This window comes from Hyperoodon ampullatus (assembly GCF_949752795.1).
Source record: "Hyperoodon ampullatus genome assembly, chromosome: 4".
NCBI classification, from domain to species: domain Eukaryota; kingdom Metazoa; phylum Chordata; class Mammalia; order Artiodactyla; family Ziphiidae; genus Hyperoodon; species Hyperoodon ampullatus.
This window is the reverse complement of record NC_136917.1, coordinates 133018110-133038757: the sequence shown is the minus strand read 5'-3', so window position 1 is coordinate 133038757 and position 20648 is coordinate 133018110. Positions and strand designations below refer to the sequence as shown.

The 20648-nt window shown below is 35.5% G+C and overlaps 1 protein-coding gene across 3 annotated transcripts in view; it reads right to left on the bottom strand.

Moving 5' to 3' along the window:
- Nucleotides 1-20648, bottom strand: part of SLC38A9 (solute carrier family 38 member 9) — a gene marked incomplete at both ends in the record, with an annotated part of 73182 nt that overhangs the window by 41399 nt on the left and 11135 nt on the right. For 2 of the 3 annotated variants that reach the window (XM_079702383.1, XM_079702382.1), the window contains 5 exons: nucleotides 3380-3550; nucleotides 5183-5276; nucleotides 5906-5969; nucleotides 6104-6225; nucleotides 9660-9792. In XM_079702383.1, coding sequence (XP_079558509.1) covers nucleotides 3380-3550; nucleotides 5183-5276; nucleotides 5906-5969; nucleotides 6104-6225; nucleotides 9660-9792 — 584 coding nt within the window. Of the gene's footprint in view, nucleotides 1-3379; nucleotides 3551-5182; nucleotides 5277-5905; nucleotides 5970-6103; nucleotides 6226-9659; nucleotides 9793-20648 lie in introns of those variants that run through there. The other variant, XM_079702384.1, reaches the window with a different exon arrangement.

Below are 20648 nucleotides of genomic sequence, written 5' to 3'. Positions count from 1 at the left end.
CAATATCAAAAAATCAAACAACCCAATCCAAAAATGGGCAGAAGACCTAAAGAGACATTTCTCCAAAGAAGATATGCAGATTTCCAACAAACACATGAAAGCATGCTCAACATCACTAATCATTAGAGAACTGCACATCAAAACTACAGTGGGATACTACCTCACACCAGTCAGAATGGCCATCATCAAAAAATCTACAAACAATAAATGCTGGAGAGGGGGTGGAGAAAGGGGAACCTTCTTGCACTGTTGGTGGGAATGTGAATTGGTACAGCCACTATGGAGAACAGTATGGAGGTTCCTTAAAAAACTAAAAATAGAACTACCATACAACCCAGAATCCCACTACTGGGTATATACCCTGAGAAAACCGTAATTCAAAAAGAGTCATGTACCACAATGTTCACTGCAGGTCTATTTACAATGGCCAAGATATGGAAGCAACCTAAGTGTCCACTGACAGTTGAATGGATATAGAAGATGTGGCACATATATACAATGGAGTATTACTCAGCCATAAAAAGAAACGAAATTGAGTTATTTGTAGTGAGGTGGATGGATCTAGAGTCTGTTATACGAGTGAAGTAAGTCAGAAAGAGAAAAATAAATACCGTATGCTAACACATATACATGGAATCTAAAAACAAAAAAAAATCGTTATGTAGAACCTAGGGGCAGGACAGGAATAAAGACGCAGGTGTAGAGAATGGACTTGAGGACATAGGGAGGGGGAAGGGTAAGCTGGGACGAAGTGAGAGACTGGCATGGACTTATATACACTACTAAGTGTAAAACAGACAGCTAGTGGGAAGCAGACACATAGCTTAGGGAGATCAGTTTGGTGCTTTGTGACCACCTAGAGGGATGGGATAGAGAGGGTGGGAGGGAGATGCAAGAGGGAGGAGATATGGGGGTATATGTACATGTATAGCTGATTCACTTTGTTATACAGCAGAAACTAACATACCATTGTAAAGCAATTATACTCCAATAAAAATGTTAAAAAAAGATCCAATGCAGCCATAAATAAATAAACAAACAATTTTTTTTAAGAAGGAAAGAAAACAGGTGAGGGGAACATGAAGGTTCCTTATGTTCCATTTAATTTGTACATGTTTGAAATTTTCTATAATAAAAAGTATGTGTATTTGAATATTAAACTAAAACTGCTTTACCAAAGAAAAAATATTTTAGGGTCTTGAGAATAAAATAAGTCTAAAAATAAGATATGTAAGACCTTTATCAATAAAAATTTAAAAGATATTTAAAAAAACCTAAATAAATGGAGAACTATTCCATGCCGTGATCATGGACAGTAAGACTCAGTATCCTAATGATATTATTCTGTCCACATTTATAAATCCAATGCAATGCCAATCAAATTCTAAAGTCAGTACCCTAATGACATCAATTATGGTAGTGGTTGATACATTAAGGTACACTGACTGATAAATTCAATACAATTTCAATCAAATTCTGATTGGAATTTTTTGTGGAATTTGACAAGTTGATTCTAAAATGTATGTGGAAGAGTTGTGGACCATAATGAAAAAGACTGAGTAATTTTAAAGTAAAAGAAAAACTTCCAAACCACAGAGCCACCATAGACAAAGTGAAGATAAGTCACTAACTGGAAGATATTTGCATACATTAATGAATAAATATTAGTATCCAAACTTTACAAAGAGTTCCTATAAATAAATAAGAAAAAGACCAACAATCCAAAAGGAAAATGGGCAAAGGATATAACAAGCTATATAATGTCCAATTAAGAAAAGATGTCTGGGGGCTTCCCTGGTGGCGCAGTGGTTGACAGTCCACCTGCCGATGCAGGAGACACGGGTTCATGACCCGGCCCGGGAAGATCCCACATGCCGCGGAGCGGCTGGGCCCGTGAGCCATGGCCGCTGAGCCTGCGCCTCCGGAGCCTGTGCTCCGCGATGGGAGAGGCCACAAAAACAAACAAACAAACAAAGGTGTCTGGGATCATTCCTTATGAGGAGAAATGCAAATTAAACCATATCCCCACTGGCAAAATTTAAGTCTGATAATATCAAGTGAGGATGAGGATGTGGAACAAGGGGAAGTTTCATAAACTGTTGGCAGGAGTATAACTGGTATAAGAATGATAAAGAACAATCCCGTAATTTCTAGTGAAGTTGAAAATGTGAATATTCTAAGTTCCAGCAATTTGTCTTATAGGTACATAGTTTGAAGAAACTCTCCCACATATACACAAGGAGACAAACAATGATGTTTAACAAAATCTTGTCTGTAACAGGAAAGTACATAACTGAAAACAAATTAAATAGCAAGAGAATGGATAAAGAAGTCACGGTACATTCATATTATGGAATAAAACAGTTAAATTGAACTAGAACAATGTATTATTGAAGATGATTACAGAAAAAAGCAAGTTGCAATAGCATTTATACAGATTAAAAACATGCAAAATAATACGGTATGTTGCTTATATATTTATATAGTAAGATAACAAAAACATGTAGGTACCACTATTTTGTACCAAAATTAGGGAAGAAGGAAAATGAGATTGAGAAGGAGTACACCTGGGGCTACATTTATAGGTCTGTAAGAATAGAGAACTAATGTAAATATGGCAAAATGTTAAGACATGAAAACTCATTTGGTGGGTACAATGGTATTTCTATTACCCTCTGCATTTCCTTGGTAGTTTGAAACATTTCATAATTTCTCATACAATAAAAATGATTGTTAATAAAAAAATTAATTAAAATGCTAATTTTATAGTTTAAAATAAAAATAGAATTTATCTCCCTCACTCACCTGCCTCTCAAAAGCTCTTAGGAAAATTAGCTGTTGTAGTTCTTTTAGAACTTATTTTGAAATTTGGTTTTCATGTAAATCTAGATTTTAAATATATAGGGCTTATTTAATAATATATTTCCCACATAAATTCCACTATTCTATTGTTTCCTAATTTTAGATCCTAATATTTTGAAAATACATGACTGAAATTTGTTTCTTCAAGACTCTACACATTGAATTCTTTAGCAACAAACACCAAGGAACTTCATAAGTTTTTCTGTTACACTAAAATTTTGTGATAAAAATTGAGCAATGCTTAAAACATGTTAGAACTTGGAAATATTTTATGTTAATTAGAGAATTTGAAGGAATATTATTTATTCAAAAATTAATTTTTGGAAATTAACATACACATTATATTTGAGATCATAACCATAGAAAACAAACTGAATCAAGCATATCTTCTAGAATTACAAATATTACTTTTTACTTTATTAATCCCAAGGCCAGAATTTAAGGTTGAAACGAAAACATTATAGTAGTTATCGTATCTGAAAGTAACTGTGTTAAAGCATATGATATGGATACTTACTAAAAATAAACTTTCCAGTATTAAAAAGAAAATTAGACATAAGCACCCAATACACTATCATTGCTCCAATGAGAGACACCAAGGAGCAAAGGAGACTTGACCACTGCCCAAAGGAGCCAAAATAATATCTGCAGACATCTGGATATTCCCAGGTAGTGGTATCCACTGATGCTAGATAAAATATAAAAGGGAAAGAATAAAATTAGATGTTAATCATATATTCCATATTCATAATTTGTGCTCTCCAAATTAAATCAAAACATTTAGCAAAAGATTATGGGTATTCCACCACCAGGTATTAGACCATGTTATGAAATAACAGTAATTAAAACATTATATACAGCAGAAATTAACACAACATTGTAAATCAACTATACTTCAATTAAAAAAAACAAAAACAAAACAAAAAATTATAGAACAAATACATAAAAAGAAATGTAGGTGAATGAAATAGTACAGGTAATCTGAGAAGTAGATTATAGTATCATAAAATTTTATAATTAATAAAAGCAAGTGATAAACCAAGGCTAGAAGAAATCATCAATAAGGGACAGAAGACATTATCCAATATTTGGCATACTTAATAATAACATAGAGGAAAGTTTTGAGTCACACTTCACACCACATGCCAATTTAAATTTCAGATAATGAGGGAAGTGGGGAAGGGCAATAGAGCAGTAGAGGAATAAGAGGTACAAACTATATATTATGTATAAAATAAGCTATAAGGATATATTGTGTAACATGAGGAATATGGCCAATATTTTATAATAACTATAAATGGAATATAAATTTAAAAAATTGTGAATCACTATATTGTACACCTGTAACTTATATAATATTGTACATCAACTATACTTCAATTTAAAAAAATTTGAGACAATTGAGTTAATTTAAAAATTAAATAACAGAAAATTTAGATGACAATGTAAAAATAGCACCTGAAAGGTTATCCTTTTCTATCACTGAAGAAATAGAAATTACAGTGGAAAAGATAGGCAGATATAAACAAACTAATACAATACAAAAGCCATTCAAATATTGCATAGGAAAGAAATTAACAAAAAATAACAGGTAAAGGGCTAACTGTCTACCTCATATAAAGAATTTAGCATATCTATAAGAGCACCAAGGGACTTGTGGATAAATGGGAAAGGGATATGACTAAATAATACAATTAAGAGAAAATGGACCATTGCTTAGTAGAGACAGAATAAAACAGGAGGCAAAGCCTGGTCTGTTGATTCGTACTTGCTAAGATTCAATGAAATAATGTATGTCTATTTAGGTCCTAAACTAAAACAACCTAAAAAGGTATTTCCCTGATCTAAATTATGGAAATGAGTGGAGGTAACGCGTTGGTACAACTTTGAGAATTCATTACAAAGGACACATTGCTCACATTTTCATACTTACAATTTCTACTTTTAGGAGATTCCAACATTTAGATCTTTTGGTAGGGATAGGTCAAAACAAGTCACCATAAACTGATAAGAATCACAGAATTCTCAATTTAGTTCTAGCAAACACCTTATTTTTAAAATACAACTTTTAAAATGATTCTTATGAGGAAATTAGCACCAAAGTAAATGCACTCTGCAAAGAACTAGACTCTCAGAATTTCAAAGGTGGCCACTACATTCATTAACATATCAGTTCAGTCAAATGCTATGAATTAGAGAAGTAAATCTTTAGGCAGAAAATAGTTAACACATTTCTGAAATGTACACATTAGTGATCTACCTCAACATAAATTCTTAGTACCCATATCACTCATCTGTTTTTACAGTGGCAAGTTCTTACATATGATAGCTCGTGATTTCACCACTCTGTAGCAGCAATAAAGTGTTAAAAGGCCCATCAGCATGATGACACACATTCCAGTAGTAAACCCAGCCTGTTTAAAAAAATAAAAATACAGAACAACATATATCATCATTTTAGAATAAATTCATATATAACCATATTGTTACCCTAAACAATTATGATTAAAAACCAGACAACTAATGTAAAATTAAATATAATCATCTAGGGACCTCCCTGGTGGCGCAGTGGTTGAGAATCTGCCTGCCAATGCAGGGGACACGGGTTCCATCCCTGGTCCAGGAAGATCCCACATGCTGTGGAGCAACTAAGCCCGTGCGCCACAGCTACTGAGCCTGCACTCTAGAGCCCATAAGCCACAACTACTGAGCACACGTGCCACAACTACTGAAGCCCGTGTGCTGCCACTACTGAAGTCTGTGCGCCTAGAGCCTGTGCTCCACAAGAGAAGCCACCACAAATGAGAAGCCCGCGCACCACAGCGAAGAGTAGCCTCCACTCGCCGCAACTAAAGAAAGCCCGTGTGCGGCAACGAAGACCCAACTCAGCCAAAAAAATAAATAAATAAAATTAAAATAAATAAATATAATCATCTATTTTCTTTAATAAATTTTATGTAGATTTATTAAAACCTCTATTGTAAAACTTAAAATACAAAGAGAAAAAAAATTCTGGCAAAAAGTGTGCTGAAAATTATATTACCTGTTTTATGCCCCAAGGAATACTCAGTATAGATGTTCCCATCATGGTATTCCAAATCATAAAACTGAAAGCAGAGTAATAGCAGTAAAAATATGACGTTTGACTCTTCAAACATTTTAATTAAGACAAAAAATTAAAATAATCAATAATTTTTGTTTACAAAAAGTTTGTTATGCTCCAAAAAGTAGTTTTACTCACATGGTTACTAAACTGGTGTTTTTACCGTATCCTTCAGTGTAACTTTGAAGTTTATAAGCAGAACCCAATGGACTATACACATAGCACTCTTCTGGAGCTGGAACTACATGATCTGGGGCAACCTGGTTAAAAAAAAAAGTACAGAAATGTTAGAACCAGTAAATGTGCAACAGAGGATATTTTCTATACAACAGAGTACCTGACTCTAGACACATTTCCAAATATCATGAACAATTAAATAGTGTGTATATCTGATTAATAAATATAAAAATTATTTTTCAAATATAGTAGAAGATCTAAAGGAGCAAGAGTTTAAATACTATAAGCAATAAACTGTTCATCTCAAATGAGAATGAATTCCTAGAGTATGCAATTGTCAAAATATTCTTCTCTTCATTTTCATGAGATAGGAGGAAGAAGAGCCAGCAAAGACCTAGGTTAAGTAATTCTAGATGGAGGAGACTTGGGTCTTAAGTGAGGGAAATTTTAAGAATGAAGTGGTCACCAAACTCCTATGTGAAGGTGGTTTTAGCAAAGAGGCAGGTAGGGAACTCAAACTATAAAGAATTGAGGAGTCAACAGAAGGGAAAGAAAGGAATAATAAATATGGACTATTCTTCTAAATGCTTTGGTACCAGAAGAAAAAGGCGAGCTAAAGTGGCTTAAGGAAAAGGCAAAGCAAGGGTCCTTAAAGACAGAAGATATAAGCAAAAGGGAAGGAGCCAATAGAGAGAGGTTGAAGACGTACACAGAAAGAACTTGAATAGATACACATTTTTATACACATAGCTCCCACCTTACCCTGACACATTTCTTTGTAATTCTACCTCCCTATTTTGGAGGGACAAAAAATACGGTTTCCTGATGGAATTCTGACCATCTCCCTGAGAACTGTCCTTTGAGAATATGTAGTCCTTACACATAATATTAAAGACATAGGAGCTGACTGGTATAAATCAACAATCTTTTATATCAGTACTTACTACGTAAATCTACAACTCTGTGCTAGGTTTAGCATTCAAGTAAAAATAATATACAACCCTTAACTTCAAGAAGTTTAAATTCCAGTTGGAACACATGTGAAACAATTAGAAAACGCTATAAGAATAAAAATTAAGTGTTCAACTCGAACAAGGAATGACAATAATAATGATAACAACAGCAATGGGGACTAGAATAGTTGGGAAACACCTCAAGAAAGTGGAGCATTAGGACTCAGCAAGTAGACAGGATATGAACTGGTGCAAAAAGAAAAAATATCAAATCCCCCCCTTTTTTTTTTTGTTTTTGTTTTTGCGGTACGTGGGCCTCTCACTGCTGTGGCCTCTCCCGTTGCAGAGCACGGCTCCGGACGTGCAGGCTCAGCGGCCATGGCTCACGGGCCCAGCCGCTCCACAGCATGTGGGATCTTCCCAGACCGGGGCATGAACCCGTGTCCCCTGCATCGGCAGGCGGACTCTCAACCACCGCGCCACCAGGGAAGCCCAAATCCTTCTCTCTTTATGCATATGATTGGTGGTGTCTTGTGGGCAAAGAATGTCCTGAATGCCATGCCTGGTGTGGCTTTGGAAACAACTATTTCCTATAGATACAAAAGCATATATGGAAATAGGTCTGCTGCCTTCTCTTTACCCTCGGTCCTCTTGGGTGTGAGTTCTGCTGTCTTCTACTATGGAGTAAAAAGAAAAAATGGGCAGGACCATGTCTGTATCAGGCAGCAGATAAACCATGATATCTAGCAGAGCAAGTTCAGAAAAAGTGAAAATCAAAAGTTATCAGGGATAGGATCAGAAGCTACAGGATAAGAAATTATTAGGAGAGACAGAAAAATTGGAAGATTGGATCCCACACTCTCGTTAGTGGTCTAGGACAGTGCTTTTCAAACTTGAATGTTCTTGTGATCCACACAGAGAATTTGTTAAAATACAGATTTTGATTCAGTAGATCTGGAGCAAGGACTGAGATTCTGCCCTTTTAACAAACTCTCAGTGATGCTGATATTGCTGGCCTGTGCAGGCCACACTTTTATTAGCAAGCATCTAGATGTCAGCAGCCAAATAATTTACTACCCTCCCCCAATTTAGAGTAAAAATATTAATGTAAGTGGGGAAATCTTCAGAAATAAAAAGGTGCAACTGTGTAAAGACTTGACACCTGTGGTTTCATATTACTCTTCCCTAAAAGGTCTTTTAGGAAAAATAATTTTGGGATTCTCAGAAAATGAGCATGGATGCATACACACAATCATTAAAAATGGTCATAACATATTATTAATTTTAGATCAGTTTATATACTTTGATTAACTAGACTCATCTCACTGTCAGTTAACAAAAGGGATTCAACTTGGTGTACAATGCTGACTTAATTTCCAGGCAAACAACATATACTCAGACGTAGACTGGCCCAGTTGGTATCTCTGAAGTTTGCTTCCACAAGTACAGTCTCTAGGAGGTCTGAACTAGACCCAGAGATACTGGATTACTTCTACTCCCCAGAAGGCTTAGATAAGTCTGACATGGAACTAAGACTTTATCACAACTATTGATGTAAAGACCTAGGGGAAGAAAAAGTGAAAAAATTGGGGAAGAAAATTATCCCACCCAGAATATTTTGGAAGTCCCTACTATGATTACACAGAAGGAGATCTTAATAATTCACAAGGCTTAAAATGAGATATCTGTGTTCAAGTGACTAGCCCAGTCCTTGCCCCTCAGTAAACATCTAGAGTGTTGAATTCCCTTCTCCCTTTTTATTATTACCTATAAAAAATCATTATTTTTTTCTCAGAATGCTTCATTTTTCTTTCAACTTCCAAATTTCTGAATATCGGTAATTCTTATAAGAAATGAAATTACTTATATATTTTTGATTCTAAGATAATAACACAGATTTTGTAAGATCAAGAGTCAACAAACCATAGCCCATGGGCCAAATGTAGCCTTCAACCTTATTTTAACAGCCCCTTTGGTAAGGGGCTGTTTAAATGATTATAAAACAAAAGTAGAGAAGAATATGCAACAGTAGGTGGCCCACAAAGCTTAAAATGTTTAGTATCTGCTCTTTGACCCTGCTTTTTGATCTATAAAAGAACATTACCAAATAGGAAAATATACATATATATATATGTATGTATATATTTCAGTTTCTCACTCCTGTAGAAAATTTCTAAAAACATTTTTCCCTTGTAGCTTCAAACTTAAAAATTGAATAGACTAACCAGAACTTGTTATTATTTATGTTATTAATCAATGACCTAAACTACTTCAACAGTTTATCCTCCTCAAAGCTTTTAGGATTGTGGATTAGCAGAATTTAATCCAACAAATCTCTAGGCTGTTGTCAAGGTAGAGAGATTGTTTCAAATCTCTCTATGCCAGGCTAATAAGAATGAACTAGCCTGAGATGTAAGATGTATTAATTAATATCTTTGACTTTCCATGATGCTGTCCTTGGAATATGGCCAGCAAAAAGTTCAACCACTGGGAGCTGCCGTGGCTTATGTTGTTCAGTTCATTTCAACTTAACCTTAGACAATTAGCAATGCTTTGCCCCTTACCAGTGCCTTGTCTGCAGGAGCAGTGAGCCGGCTGTAGTAATGAATCCTCTTGTTCATTGCAGAGGCATGGTCACTAACCCTCTGAATGACATCATTCACATTGACGATGTTTGTGGGCTCTATATAGAAAGGCCTAGAGAAGGGAATATACACTTGACAAAGAACGTTCAGGCAGAAATTCTGGAAGTCAGCCATTGAAGAAAATAACTACTTGTCCTCCATTAGAAATGGGATGTACCAAGGCAAGGCATTCACTTCTCACTTTTGGTGGGAAAAGAAAATGTCACAAGAGAAGTATTATCCAATCCACAGAATAAAGCTTTTGTTTCATAATGCTATTACTTTAAACACACTTTTTTAAACTTAAGGAATTTTGCAATAGAGGAGACATAACAGAAAGACCTTCAATCAGTTATTAAAAAGAAATATAGCAGCTGGCAGTTTTCAACAATGAAACTCAGACAGACACGGCTTTGAATGTTCTCTCAAAAAGCATCTGGCACTGAATCAGAGAAATTACAGACAAAAATGTTCCTCCAGTTACAAGTCACTACTCCTTCTTTACGGGCCAAAGTTACTTCTTATGATAAACACAATTCCTATTTGTTGGTTCATGTACTAAGGATTAGTGATCTCAACCATCTCCCTTGTGAAACTTATCCAAAATACTATCAAATAGAACATCAACACACTAGAGATACTTTGTCTCGTTCTACTTTTCTTAGATTTCAGTAACATACCATTATGTTACTATTTATATGTATGCTTTCTCCTCATAACTATGTCCCAATCAACTGCAGATTCTGGTTTTCAATCATCATTTTCAGTCATTAACCCATTCAGTTCCTTACTGAAACTCCCTCCATTTGCTTTCTTTCCATTAATAAGCTACCCAAAATGGAAAGATCTGGCACAAGCTCATGAAATGACTGCATTCCTCAGATCCCCTGAAGTCACAAATGACACTGTCTCCCAAATTGTATATAATTTGCTATTTCAGATTATACACAGATCCAAATAAGAATGGGAAAAAAAGCCAGGAGGTTTATCACTGGTTCCACATAAGTCTTCTACATTTACAGTTCTGAAATAAGCTTAAAAGTTATTAAAGTATGGTATCCATTTTTGGAGACACTGTTAATCTAATCTTGTGGGAAGCACTTGAAAAACCAAGTGACTGGAATTTTAGTTTATGCTATTTTTCCAAATAACTCTGTGATATTAGAGAAATTAAATTTAGCCTAGTCTCTCTAGTTAGCATACAGAATCTTTGAATCTTTCTTTTATTATTTACTCTCCATCACAGCATCTAAATTTGGTGGGTACTTTCTAGTTCAGTCCAACAAATATCTAAGAGCACTTACTAGAGCAAGTATGTGGATATAGAGATCAACATGACATACTACCTATAGTAAGCATATAACTGCTAAATGAATTCATCGGTATCAATAAATCTCAAGGGGATACAATGAAAATGAAAGGGTAGGAGGCCAAATAAACTATCCCTACTTATATATTTGGTAGGCTGAGATAACTACCTCTCCTTCCAAAGCATTAAGGTGTTCTAAATAATTTACATCTCTACTGTGACACTCAGTAGTACTAAAAAGCAATGTAAAAATATTTATGTCTGGGAGACAGTGTGGGGTCACACTCTACAGGGCATTCTCTTCTTGTTTTGTAAGTATGATATCCGACAAAATTAAAGCTACAGCTTTAATGCCAACATAAAGCAGAGATTTAAGCTAATCAAGGATTACTAGTAGAGACTAATAAGTATGATATTGATAGAAAGAGTTGTAGATGTTCTAGTTGTAGCTTATTATCTGAAAATTCAATGGTATTAATATCAAGCACTAAGTTGGCTTGAAGGCCTGTTGAAAAGCAGTCCAGGAAGAGCTACATTTCTTGGCTCCTGGCCTCTTACAGAAGTGTTAACTGTACCAGTTTAGTTGGCTTGGGTACTCAGAGAGCAGAATGACTCTGAAAGTTTTTCTTTCTCAACAGTTTTCATCAAGATGCTGAGTGCCTGTTCAAATAAATATTTTGGAATCTTTTCAATGCAGATTCTTTAAAAAAATATACAACCCAGCATATTTTAACTGAATTATTAGAAACATATGCTTAAAGCTTCATCTGAGAAAGCAAAAAATATAAATTATATTTCTAAATTGAACTTTAGCTGGATCTGAAAACACTTTTAAAATTAAAACTATACAGAGGACAATATTCAGAATAAAACATTTTTTGAAACTTGGGCTTTTTCTTTTGAACACAGTTTCACATGAGTGCTCCCTATCAATGTTACTTCCCATTTGAAATGTAGCTCAACTGTGCCACACTGAAAAAAAATCATAATATTTTATGTAGAAGTTATATTTGTCTCACCTTAAAAATATTTATGGTCATGCTACAGAAAAAAAATGCTTTTAACATTCAGAAAAAATTTAAAAAAATATTTTAAAATGTGACTCAAAACCCTTTATTTTCATTTAATACACTTATAAACAAAGAAACCTTATTTCTACCTAACACCTTTTCTAGGTTCCACTCCTTAAATTCCTTAAAAATTTTTGGCTTTTAGATCTGTCTCCACCCTTCTACTGAAGGGTTATGCTTCTCTGAAGTTTAATAACAATTCTATGACTCTTAAGAAGGTTCATACTCAACATGAAGACCCTTCATTTAAAACTATTCCTTTAGGGCTTCCCTGGTGGGGCAGTGGTTAAGAATCTGCCTGCCAATGCAGGGGACACGGGTTTGAGCCCTGGTCCGGGAAGATCCCACATGCGGCGGAGCAACTAAGCCCATGTGCCACAACTACTGAGCCGGCGCTCTAGAGCCCTCAAGCCACAACTGCTGAGCCCATGTGCCACAACTACTGAAGTCCACACACCTAAAGCCTGTGCTCCACAACAAGAGAAGCCACCGCAATGAGAGGCCTGCGCACCGCAACGAAGAGTAGCCCCCCTCGCCGCAACTAAAAAGAAAGCCTGCACACGGCAATGAAGGCCCAACATAGCCCAAAATAAATAACGAAATAAATTAATTAAAAAAGAAACAAACTATTGCTTTATTCACATCTTTATGGAAGCTGCAACTCTCAAGCACCTGCCAGATTGGAGTAGTTTGCTAGAAAATGAAATCAAGTATTCAAAATATCTCATGCAAATAAACATTCAAAATAATGAACCCACTGTACTTGTTTCTACCTGCTTGGTAAAACACTATGTCTGTCAGGCAGCTTTTCAATAAAGACCGAAAAGAAGTTAATCAAGCCATTGTGCCTAGATATTTACTGCTACAAAAAAAAAACTGGTAACTTCTGGCTTGCCGACATGTTTCTTGCTTCCTCTGATGCCTAAATAACACCCTCTTTCACAAAAACCCTGCTCTACACTCCAACTTCACTCACTGTCTCCAACGGCTGAGCCTGTATAAGCTCTTCTCTTTCTATTATGGCTAATTAATTTATTGGTTCTCTAGTTTATTAAATATTATTTAAGTGCCAACCAAGTATTCAGCACTGTGCTAAATGTTAAATGATGAATAGGACATAGAACCTCAAGGATCATAATCTACTAGAGGAGATACATAAGTAAGCAATTCCAATCCAGAGAGAAAAACAGAAAAAGAGAGAAAGTGCTTATGAGCAATAATGGGAGTAAGAAGATTGTGTGATGCTGGGTATGTGTAGAGTACATAGAAGGGGAAACTAAACCACGTCTTGCAGACCACTGAGGAAGCTATTGTGGAGGTGAATTCTAAAAGATATAAAGGAGTTAATCAGGGACAGGGAACAGGAGGAAAGAAATAGTGCTTCAAAGAATGGAAAAGCATGTAGAAAGAACCCAGAAAAAGAGCACAATATATTATTTAAAACTATAAGTAGTGAGAAGAGAAGTAGTATGAGGTAAACCTGGGTTAGTACATGGAGGACTTCACACGCCAACAAAGACATAATCCTAAAGGGAAGAACTCTGTCTCCCTTGCTGATTCCTTCTCAAACCCCCAACCCTTAAATGTCAGAGTAACCCAGAGTTTAATCCAGACATTTTCTCTTCTCTGTCTATACTCAATCTCTTGGTGGATTCATCTAGTTACATAATTTTAAATATCATGTGTACGCTCATGGCACTCAAACTATTATCTTCAGCCTGAACTCCTGATTCATATATCAAACTGCTCTCTGCTACCTCTCCCCTACCCCACCTCTAGGACTTCACTGTCTACCACACTAACCACAGTAGTTTCCTCACCATTCCTGACACACTGCAAGCATGTACCTACTTTAGGACCTTAGTTAATAATTTCAGGCATAAACAAAGGCTCTGAAGGCCTTTTCCCTAAATATCTTCATGGCTTGCTTTTTTACGTCTTTCAAGTCCTTCCTCAAGGTCCCCTTTCTCATGAGGCATTTGGCTATGCTTGTCACCATACCTAAAATTTCAACCCCTCTTCTCTATCCTTGTCATTTCCTATATACCATCTCTGCTTTTCTACCTTACATTTTCTCTTTAGCATTTATACTACCTAGGATAATACATACTTTTTATTTATTATTGATTACCTCCAGTAAATATAAGTTTCATGAGGGCAGGGATTTTTGTCAATTTGGCCACTACTATATTCCCAAGGCCTAGAATAGTACCTGGCATATCGTAGGAGCTCAATAAAATGTGGTGAATAAATGTATTTTGAAATAATTTTAGACTCATACAGAAGTTGAAAAAATAGTACAAAGAGCTCCCATATATACATCATGCAGGTTCCCCCCAATGATGATATCTTATATAACCATAGTATGATCATCAAAACTTGTATTGCTTTTATAATCAGAAAAAAAGTTAATAAAAAATTATAAGAAAAAAAATTATAAGGATAATGCTTTGAACTTTTCTTTAGTTAAAATTTCTTTTAAATAAATATCTGGGGGAGAAATGATGGAGGCAATAATCAAAAGTATCAAATGCTATAAAAAATGAGAAGCAGCAACCTATAAGAAAATCAATTTATTGTGGTATCCTCAAGCAAATTAAAGACTTTTTCAGGGTTAGAAAATGACTGTCAAGTGCTACTGCTAAGTCAAATGAGATGAGGACTAGTCGATGAAATGACCACGGGTAACCTGCATGTGAGCAGTTTCAGTGGAGTGGTTAGAACAAAAGCTTGTCTGAACTGGGTTCAAGAGAAAAATGTGGTACGGTGAGCACAGATAATCCTTGCAAGGAATTTTCCGTAAAGAGGAAAGAGAGCAATGAAATGGTAGCTGAAGAGGTAAGTTTAAGTACTATAGGAAATATTTTAAAAGAATAAAAAATATAAAAATCACCTATAATCCCACAACCAGTAATCATTAATAACATTTTACCAACCTCAATCTCTTGGAAAAAAATAGAATGAGATACCACTATATGTTCATCAGAATGGTAAAAATTTAACAATCTCGCAATATCAAGCAAGAGTAGGAGATAGAGCGATGGAAACTCTAGTGGGAATGTAAGTTGGTATAATCCCTATGGAAAACAGTCTGGCACTATCCAGTGAAGTTGAATATACACATACACTACCGCCAAGCAAATCCACTCCCAGGTATATATCATAGAAAAGTTCTTGCATATGTATACCAGGAGACACATATATTAATGTTTATAGAAGCATTCTTTGTAGGAGCCCCACACTAGAAACATCCCATATGTTCTAAAGTAGAATGGATAAATATACTGCAGATACTTACAGAATAAGATGCTAGAAACCACTGGCAATGAAAGTAGAGTTATATACAACTTGGATGAAAATTATAATGCTAAACAAAAGCCACAAAAGAATACATACAGTGTGATCTCATTTACATGAGATGCAAAAACAGGTAAAGCTGAATTCAGTATTTAGGGATACACAGACAATAAATTATAAAGAAAAGTAGGAAAGTGATCACACAGATGTCATGAGAGTGATTACCTGTAGGGAGGAAGAGGGATGTGCTTGGTGAAGGACACAAGGGGAACTTCTGGGGTGCAGCTAATTTCTAGACCTTGTTGTTGGTTGGATGCGTGTTGGCTTTATTATTTTTTTAAATTGAACATATGTATCATGCACTCTTCTGTATATATGATATATCATGTGGTAAAAAGAACTTTAAAAACAAATCTTAAAGTAACATATTCTTTCAAAATTTAGTAATGAGACCAAGAGGGACTGAAAAAATTTTGTGTACCATACAGAAATTTGCTGGTTATCTTGTTGCAAAATATCTTAAAAATTTGTCAAACTTAAGTACGAATTAGCTACTTTTCTTCTATAAAAAGACAACTGTTCCAAATTTGACCTCTTCTATGATGACTTGTGGCTATCAACAGTATGCTACATAAGTACACAGCAGGTATCAAAAACCAAAATAGCCGCCCATGTATCTAATCTATCTGCCTTCAAGGTAAAGATATTTTAACAATGACTGAGAAAGCAGTTGCTCTTTAAAAAACTCACAATATACAGAGAATATTCTGATAATGGATGTTTAAAACTGTTTCCATTGTTACATGATTTTATTGTTGAAAATAATGTCTGTCACCAATAAAAACTCAAAACTGCAGTTTTATAGACATGGAATAATTGGTCGAGAAAAACCAAGGACATTCCTGAAGTATTGTATTTAGCTCCCCTCCAATGGAGCTTTCAGACCAGCTAGGCAGCTCCTGCATTCTGGCCAGAAGCCACTGGGTTGTAACAGTTTTGATTTTAATCCCAGTTAACCTGGGAAGGATGATTCTATTAATTTCTCCCCTTCCCCGAGCAAAGAGATCAGCTGCTTTCTGAAGGCTCTCTCTAAATCAATGCTTTTTTTTTTTTTTTTTTTTGAAGCAGAGGAGAGGTCGGAGGATAGACTGGAGAGAGAACCAAGAAAGGTGAACAAAGCTACTGGCTGTTTCCAAATTAACAGTTTTAAGCCAGTAAAGATAGGAGTATTTTGGACTTTAAAAATAACATGGGGGGCTTCCCTGGTGGCGCAGTGGTTGAGAGTCCGCCTGCCGATGCAGGGGACACAGGTTCGTGCCCCGGCCGGGAAGATCCCACGTGCCGCGGAGCGGCTGTGCCCGTGAGCCATGGCCGCTGGGCCTGCGCGTCCGGAGCCTGTGCTCCGCAATGGGAGAGGCCCCAACTCAGTGAGAGGCCCGCGTACCGCAAAAAAAAAAAAAAAAAAAGTAACATGGGATACCAGAATACACAAACTAGCACAGCAATCACTAAATGTAAGAACTAAGTCATATCAGGGAGGATAAATTTAACCAGGCAAATTTCAACAAAAACTTCCACATAATTGTAGGATGAGCAGAAATGAATTTCAAAACAGCTTGAATTACTATTGTGGCAAGGTGTTATAAGAGTTTCAAAAATAATGAAGCATATTCTATTGTTACTGTTAATATTATAAAGTGAAAACAGAAGTTTTAATGTATTGTTAATAGATAAAATTTTAAAGTTAATTTTATCAAGATCATTACATCTTATAATTTAAAATTTTCTATTTTTATGTTTTATAATATACATAATTTATAAGTATAGAAGTACATGTATATAATTTGCAAACGAACACACATACACACACATAAATATATACAGTCCCAAAGTTTTAGGTTGTTATTATTTTTTTAACTGATGAGGATGATATGAAAAAAGTAAATGTTAATAAACACCTGGTTGAAGGTTATGGGTTTTTTATTTTAGAATTCTAAGCTGTTACTAAGCCATGAGTAGACATCTTCATTAATGACATATGGACAAAGAACTTGACCTGAATATTAATTCTCAGGCCTAATTAAACTATATGTTTAATTAAATGCAGATTCTGCTAAGAATGAATTTAAAAATTCTTTCAATGCAATTCATGCTTTCAAATTTTGGTTTTTAAAAACACATAAATTGTTTTAATTCTACTGTCCTAAAAACAAACAATCTCTTCTTTCATGGTTACAAAATGATCAGTAACAGAAATGCAAGGTTTTTTTTTGTTTGTTTTGTTTTTAGTATCAGCACAGGAATGAGGCTAAAAGAATTATATAAACATCAGGAACTTTCAACAAAGTTAAGATGCTAGAAGCACCTGTAAGTAAATACAAACATAACAGTTCTTTAGTTTTTCACTAGGTTGATATAAAACAGTAACAACACCAGCATCACCACATCCTATCTTCTATCTAGAAAAAGCAGTTCCAATGGAACATACTGACTGACATTCCACAAAGGAAGATTAACAATACTTAATTATAAATTATAATTAAGATATACTTAATTATATACTTAGTTATAAATAATTATATTAATTATAAACAAATAAATTACAGAGACACTGTAGGCTTCAACCTGTAATGTCATGCCATTACTACTCTCCTTCTTACACAAATCTACCAAAAGAATTTCTGGAAAAGAAATGAAATTTCTAGTTTCAAAACCTAGTTATTCCCCATTAAAAAGAAAAAAAAAAACAGGGAAGAAAATTGCCAGGCCAGCATTTTAACTAAAATTTCCTCAAAAACTTGAAACGTGGGCTTCCCTGGTGGCACAGCGGTTGAGGGTCCGCCTGCCGATGCAGGGGACACAGGTTCGTACCCCAGTCCGGGAAGATCCCACATGCCGCGGAGCGGCTGGGCCCGTGAGCCATGGCCGCTGAGCCTGCGTGTCCGGAGCCTGTGCTCCGCAATGGGAGAGGCCACAAGAGTGAGAGGCCCGCGTACCATAAAAAACAAAACAAAACAAACAAAAAAACTTGAAACGTAATGAAAGAAGGTAAATATTTCATTAAGTATATATATTAAGATAAATCTTATTTTTAATATATACATGTGATTCTTTGGATGAACACTAAAATTGCTTTCTTCATTATCTTCATTCTGTTATCTAGACACTGAAAACACAAAAACCAAAATTCATCTACTCTTTAAACGGACTACCAAAGAAAAAGAGCCTCTTTCTTATTCTTCTTCTATAACTTAAGAAAGGGATACTAATTATCACACCTTAGAAGTCTTTATCATGGCTCCCAAGAAAGGTAAACGGGCTAAGAGAACTTCTGCTTTGCCACTAGAAAGACAGCAACAAATCGTCTACACAAACTGGCCTTTCAGGTGACCATGGCTGTATTTTCAAACCAGACGGCAAACGCTGTAGTAGTCTGACCAGAATCCATCGTTGGTTGTATGACATGTTACTCTGCAAACCAATCCCAAAATAACAGAATAGACTGATAAAGGCAAGAGTCCAACGTGAAACCTGCTGCCAACTGGCTCTTACCAACTTTTACATATAGGAAAGTTTCATAAACAAAATATAAGATGTTTTAGTAAAAAAGAAAATAAACAGTGCTAGAAAGGGGATTTTGAAACAGGAACTTTCACATATTGCTGGTAGGAGTATAAAGTGGCACAACCTTTCTAGAAAACAATTTGGCTATATATATCAAGAACCTTAATTGTGCTTTACATCCTTTTATTCTAATAATTATACTTTTGACAGTCTATCAGAAGGAATCAAAATATGGTTTAAATACGATATGTAGAAAGCTGCTAATCAAAGCATCATTTAAAATAATTAAAATTGTAAACAGCTTAATAAAACATTAAGTGGTTAAACATTGTTAAATTATAATATATTTAAATAATACATATTTATTTAAAATGATATTCAGAAAGAATATGGAAAATTGCTTACAGCTTTTTGGGACATTTCAGTGATTCTTAAGAATAATTTTTATTGTAAAACTTTTTACTATTCCTTGAAACCTGGTACTTTCCCCTTATTTATCACTCCAAGCTTCAGTCACTATCTCTACAGTTTATGGCAGTTAAAATCCCTGGATGACCTTGCCAAAGAACTCTAGGCTTGCTGCAAGGGCATGAGGTTCAGGGGGAGGCTGGAGATTGTTTTGTTGTCCAAAAGGCTACTTTGGTTAGAACAACTTCATTAAAAGCAACTGTGAGGGTGGAGTGAAATTAAGGTGAGTGGGCCTCACTTTTTTAACTTCTCTAAAAGCAAGGCAAGAGGTATCCCTAGGGGTCACAGCAGTAGGAAGTACCAGTCCCTATGGTTGCTTACACCTGAGTCCAGAGTCTCTCCTTGCAGACTAGAGGTTGGTAGTCACGGACAGATAGGAGAAATCTGGTCCATGGCCTGTTTTCATAAAGTTTTATTGGAACACAGCAAGGCCTGTGTGATTACGTGTTAGCTATGGCTGCTTTCACTCCACAATGGCAAAATTGAGTCCATATGCCCACAAAGCCTAAAATATTTACTATCTGGCTCTTTACAGAAAAAAAAGTTTGCTGACTCCTGCCCGAGACCACTGAATGTTCTTACACAGAGCAATGCCTGCACCGAAACCCCCAAAGCACCTAGCCGTCAGTACCACAGATGACCTCATTCTACTCCTGGCTGGGCTTAACCATACCCTACAGCATAGTTACTCGCTGGGATATGATCCCATGGGTTCTTTGTAATGCTGGATCAGGACGGGTTAAATCAGTATTTTTTTCCTAATGAACATTGAGTACTGAGTTAAAAAGAAAAAAATATATATGTGTGTACGTTTGTATACATACATAACAAGTCAAATATTTATAACCCCTCATCATAGTGATTCCCCCCCTTTTTGTTTGCTGAGTGTCTATCTCCTTCCCCAAAGTGTCTGGCACCAAAAAAGAGCTTAGTGAATGTTTACTGACAAAAGGAAGGAATAGAAGAACAAAAGGAAGGGAGGAAGGAAGTAGAGAGGGAAGGACAGAAGCAGAGAACGAGAGAAGCAGGTAGGCAGGCAGGCTGGCAACTTGGGAATAGCTTACAGATGTAACAACAGCACTCAACAGAAATTTAAACTGAAAAAGTAGCACATTAAATTGTATATAGTATATGAGCTCATAAAATATCATAGAAAAGGATAGAAAAAATATACTAAAATGTTTTAACAACACTTGCCTCTATGTGATGGGAATATATTTC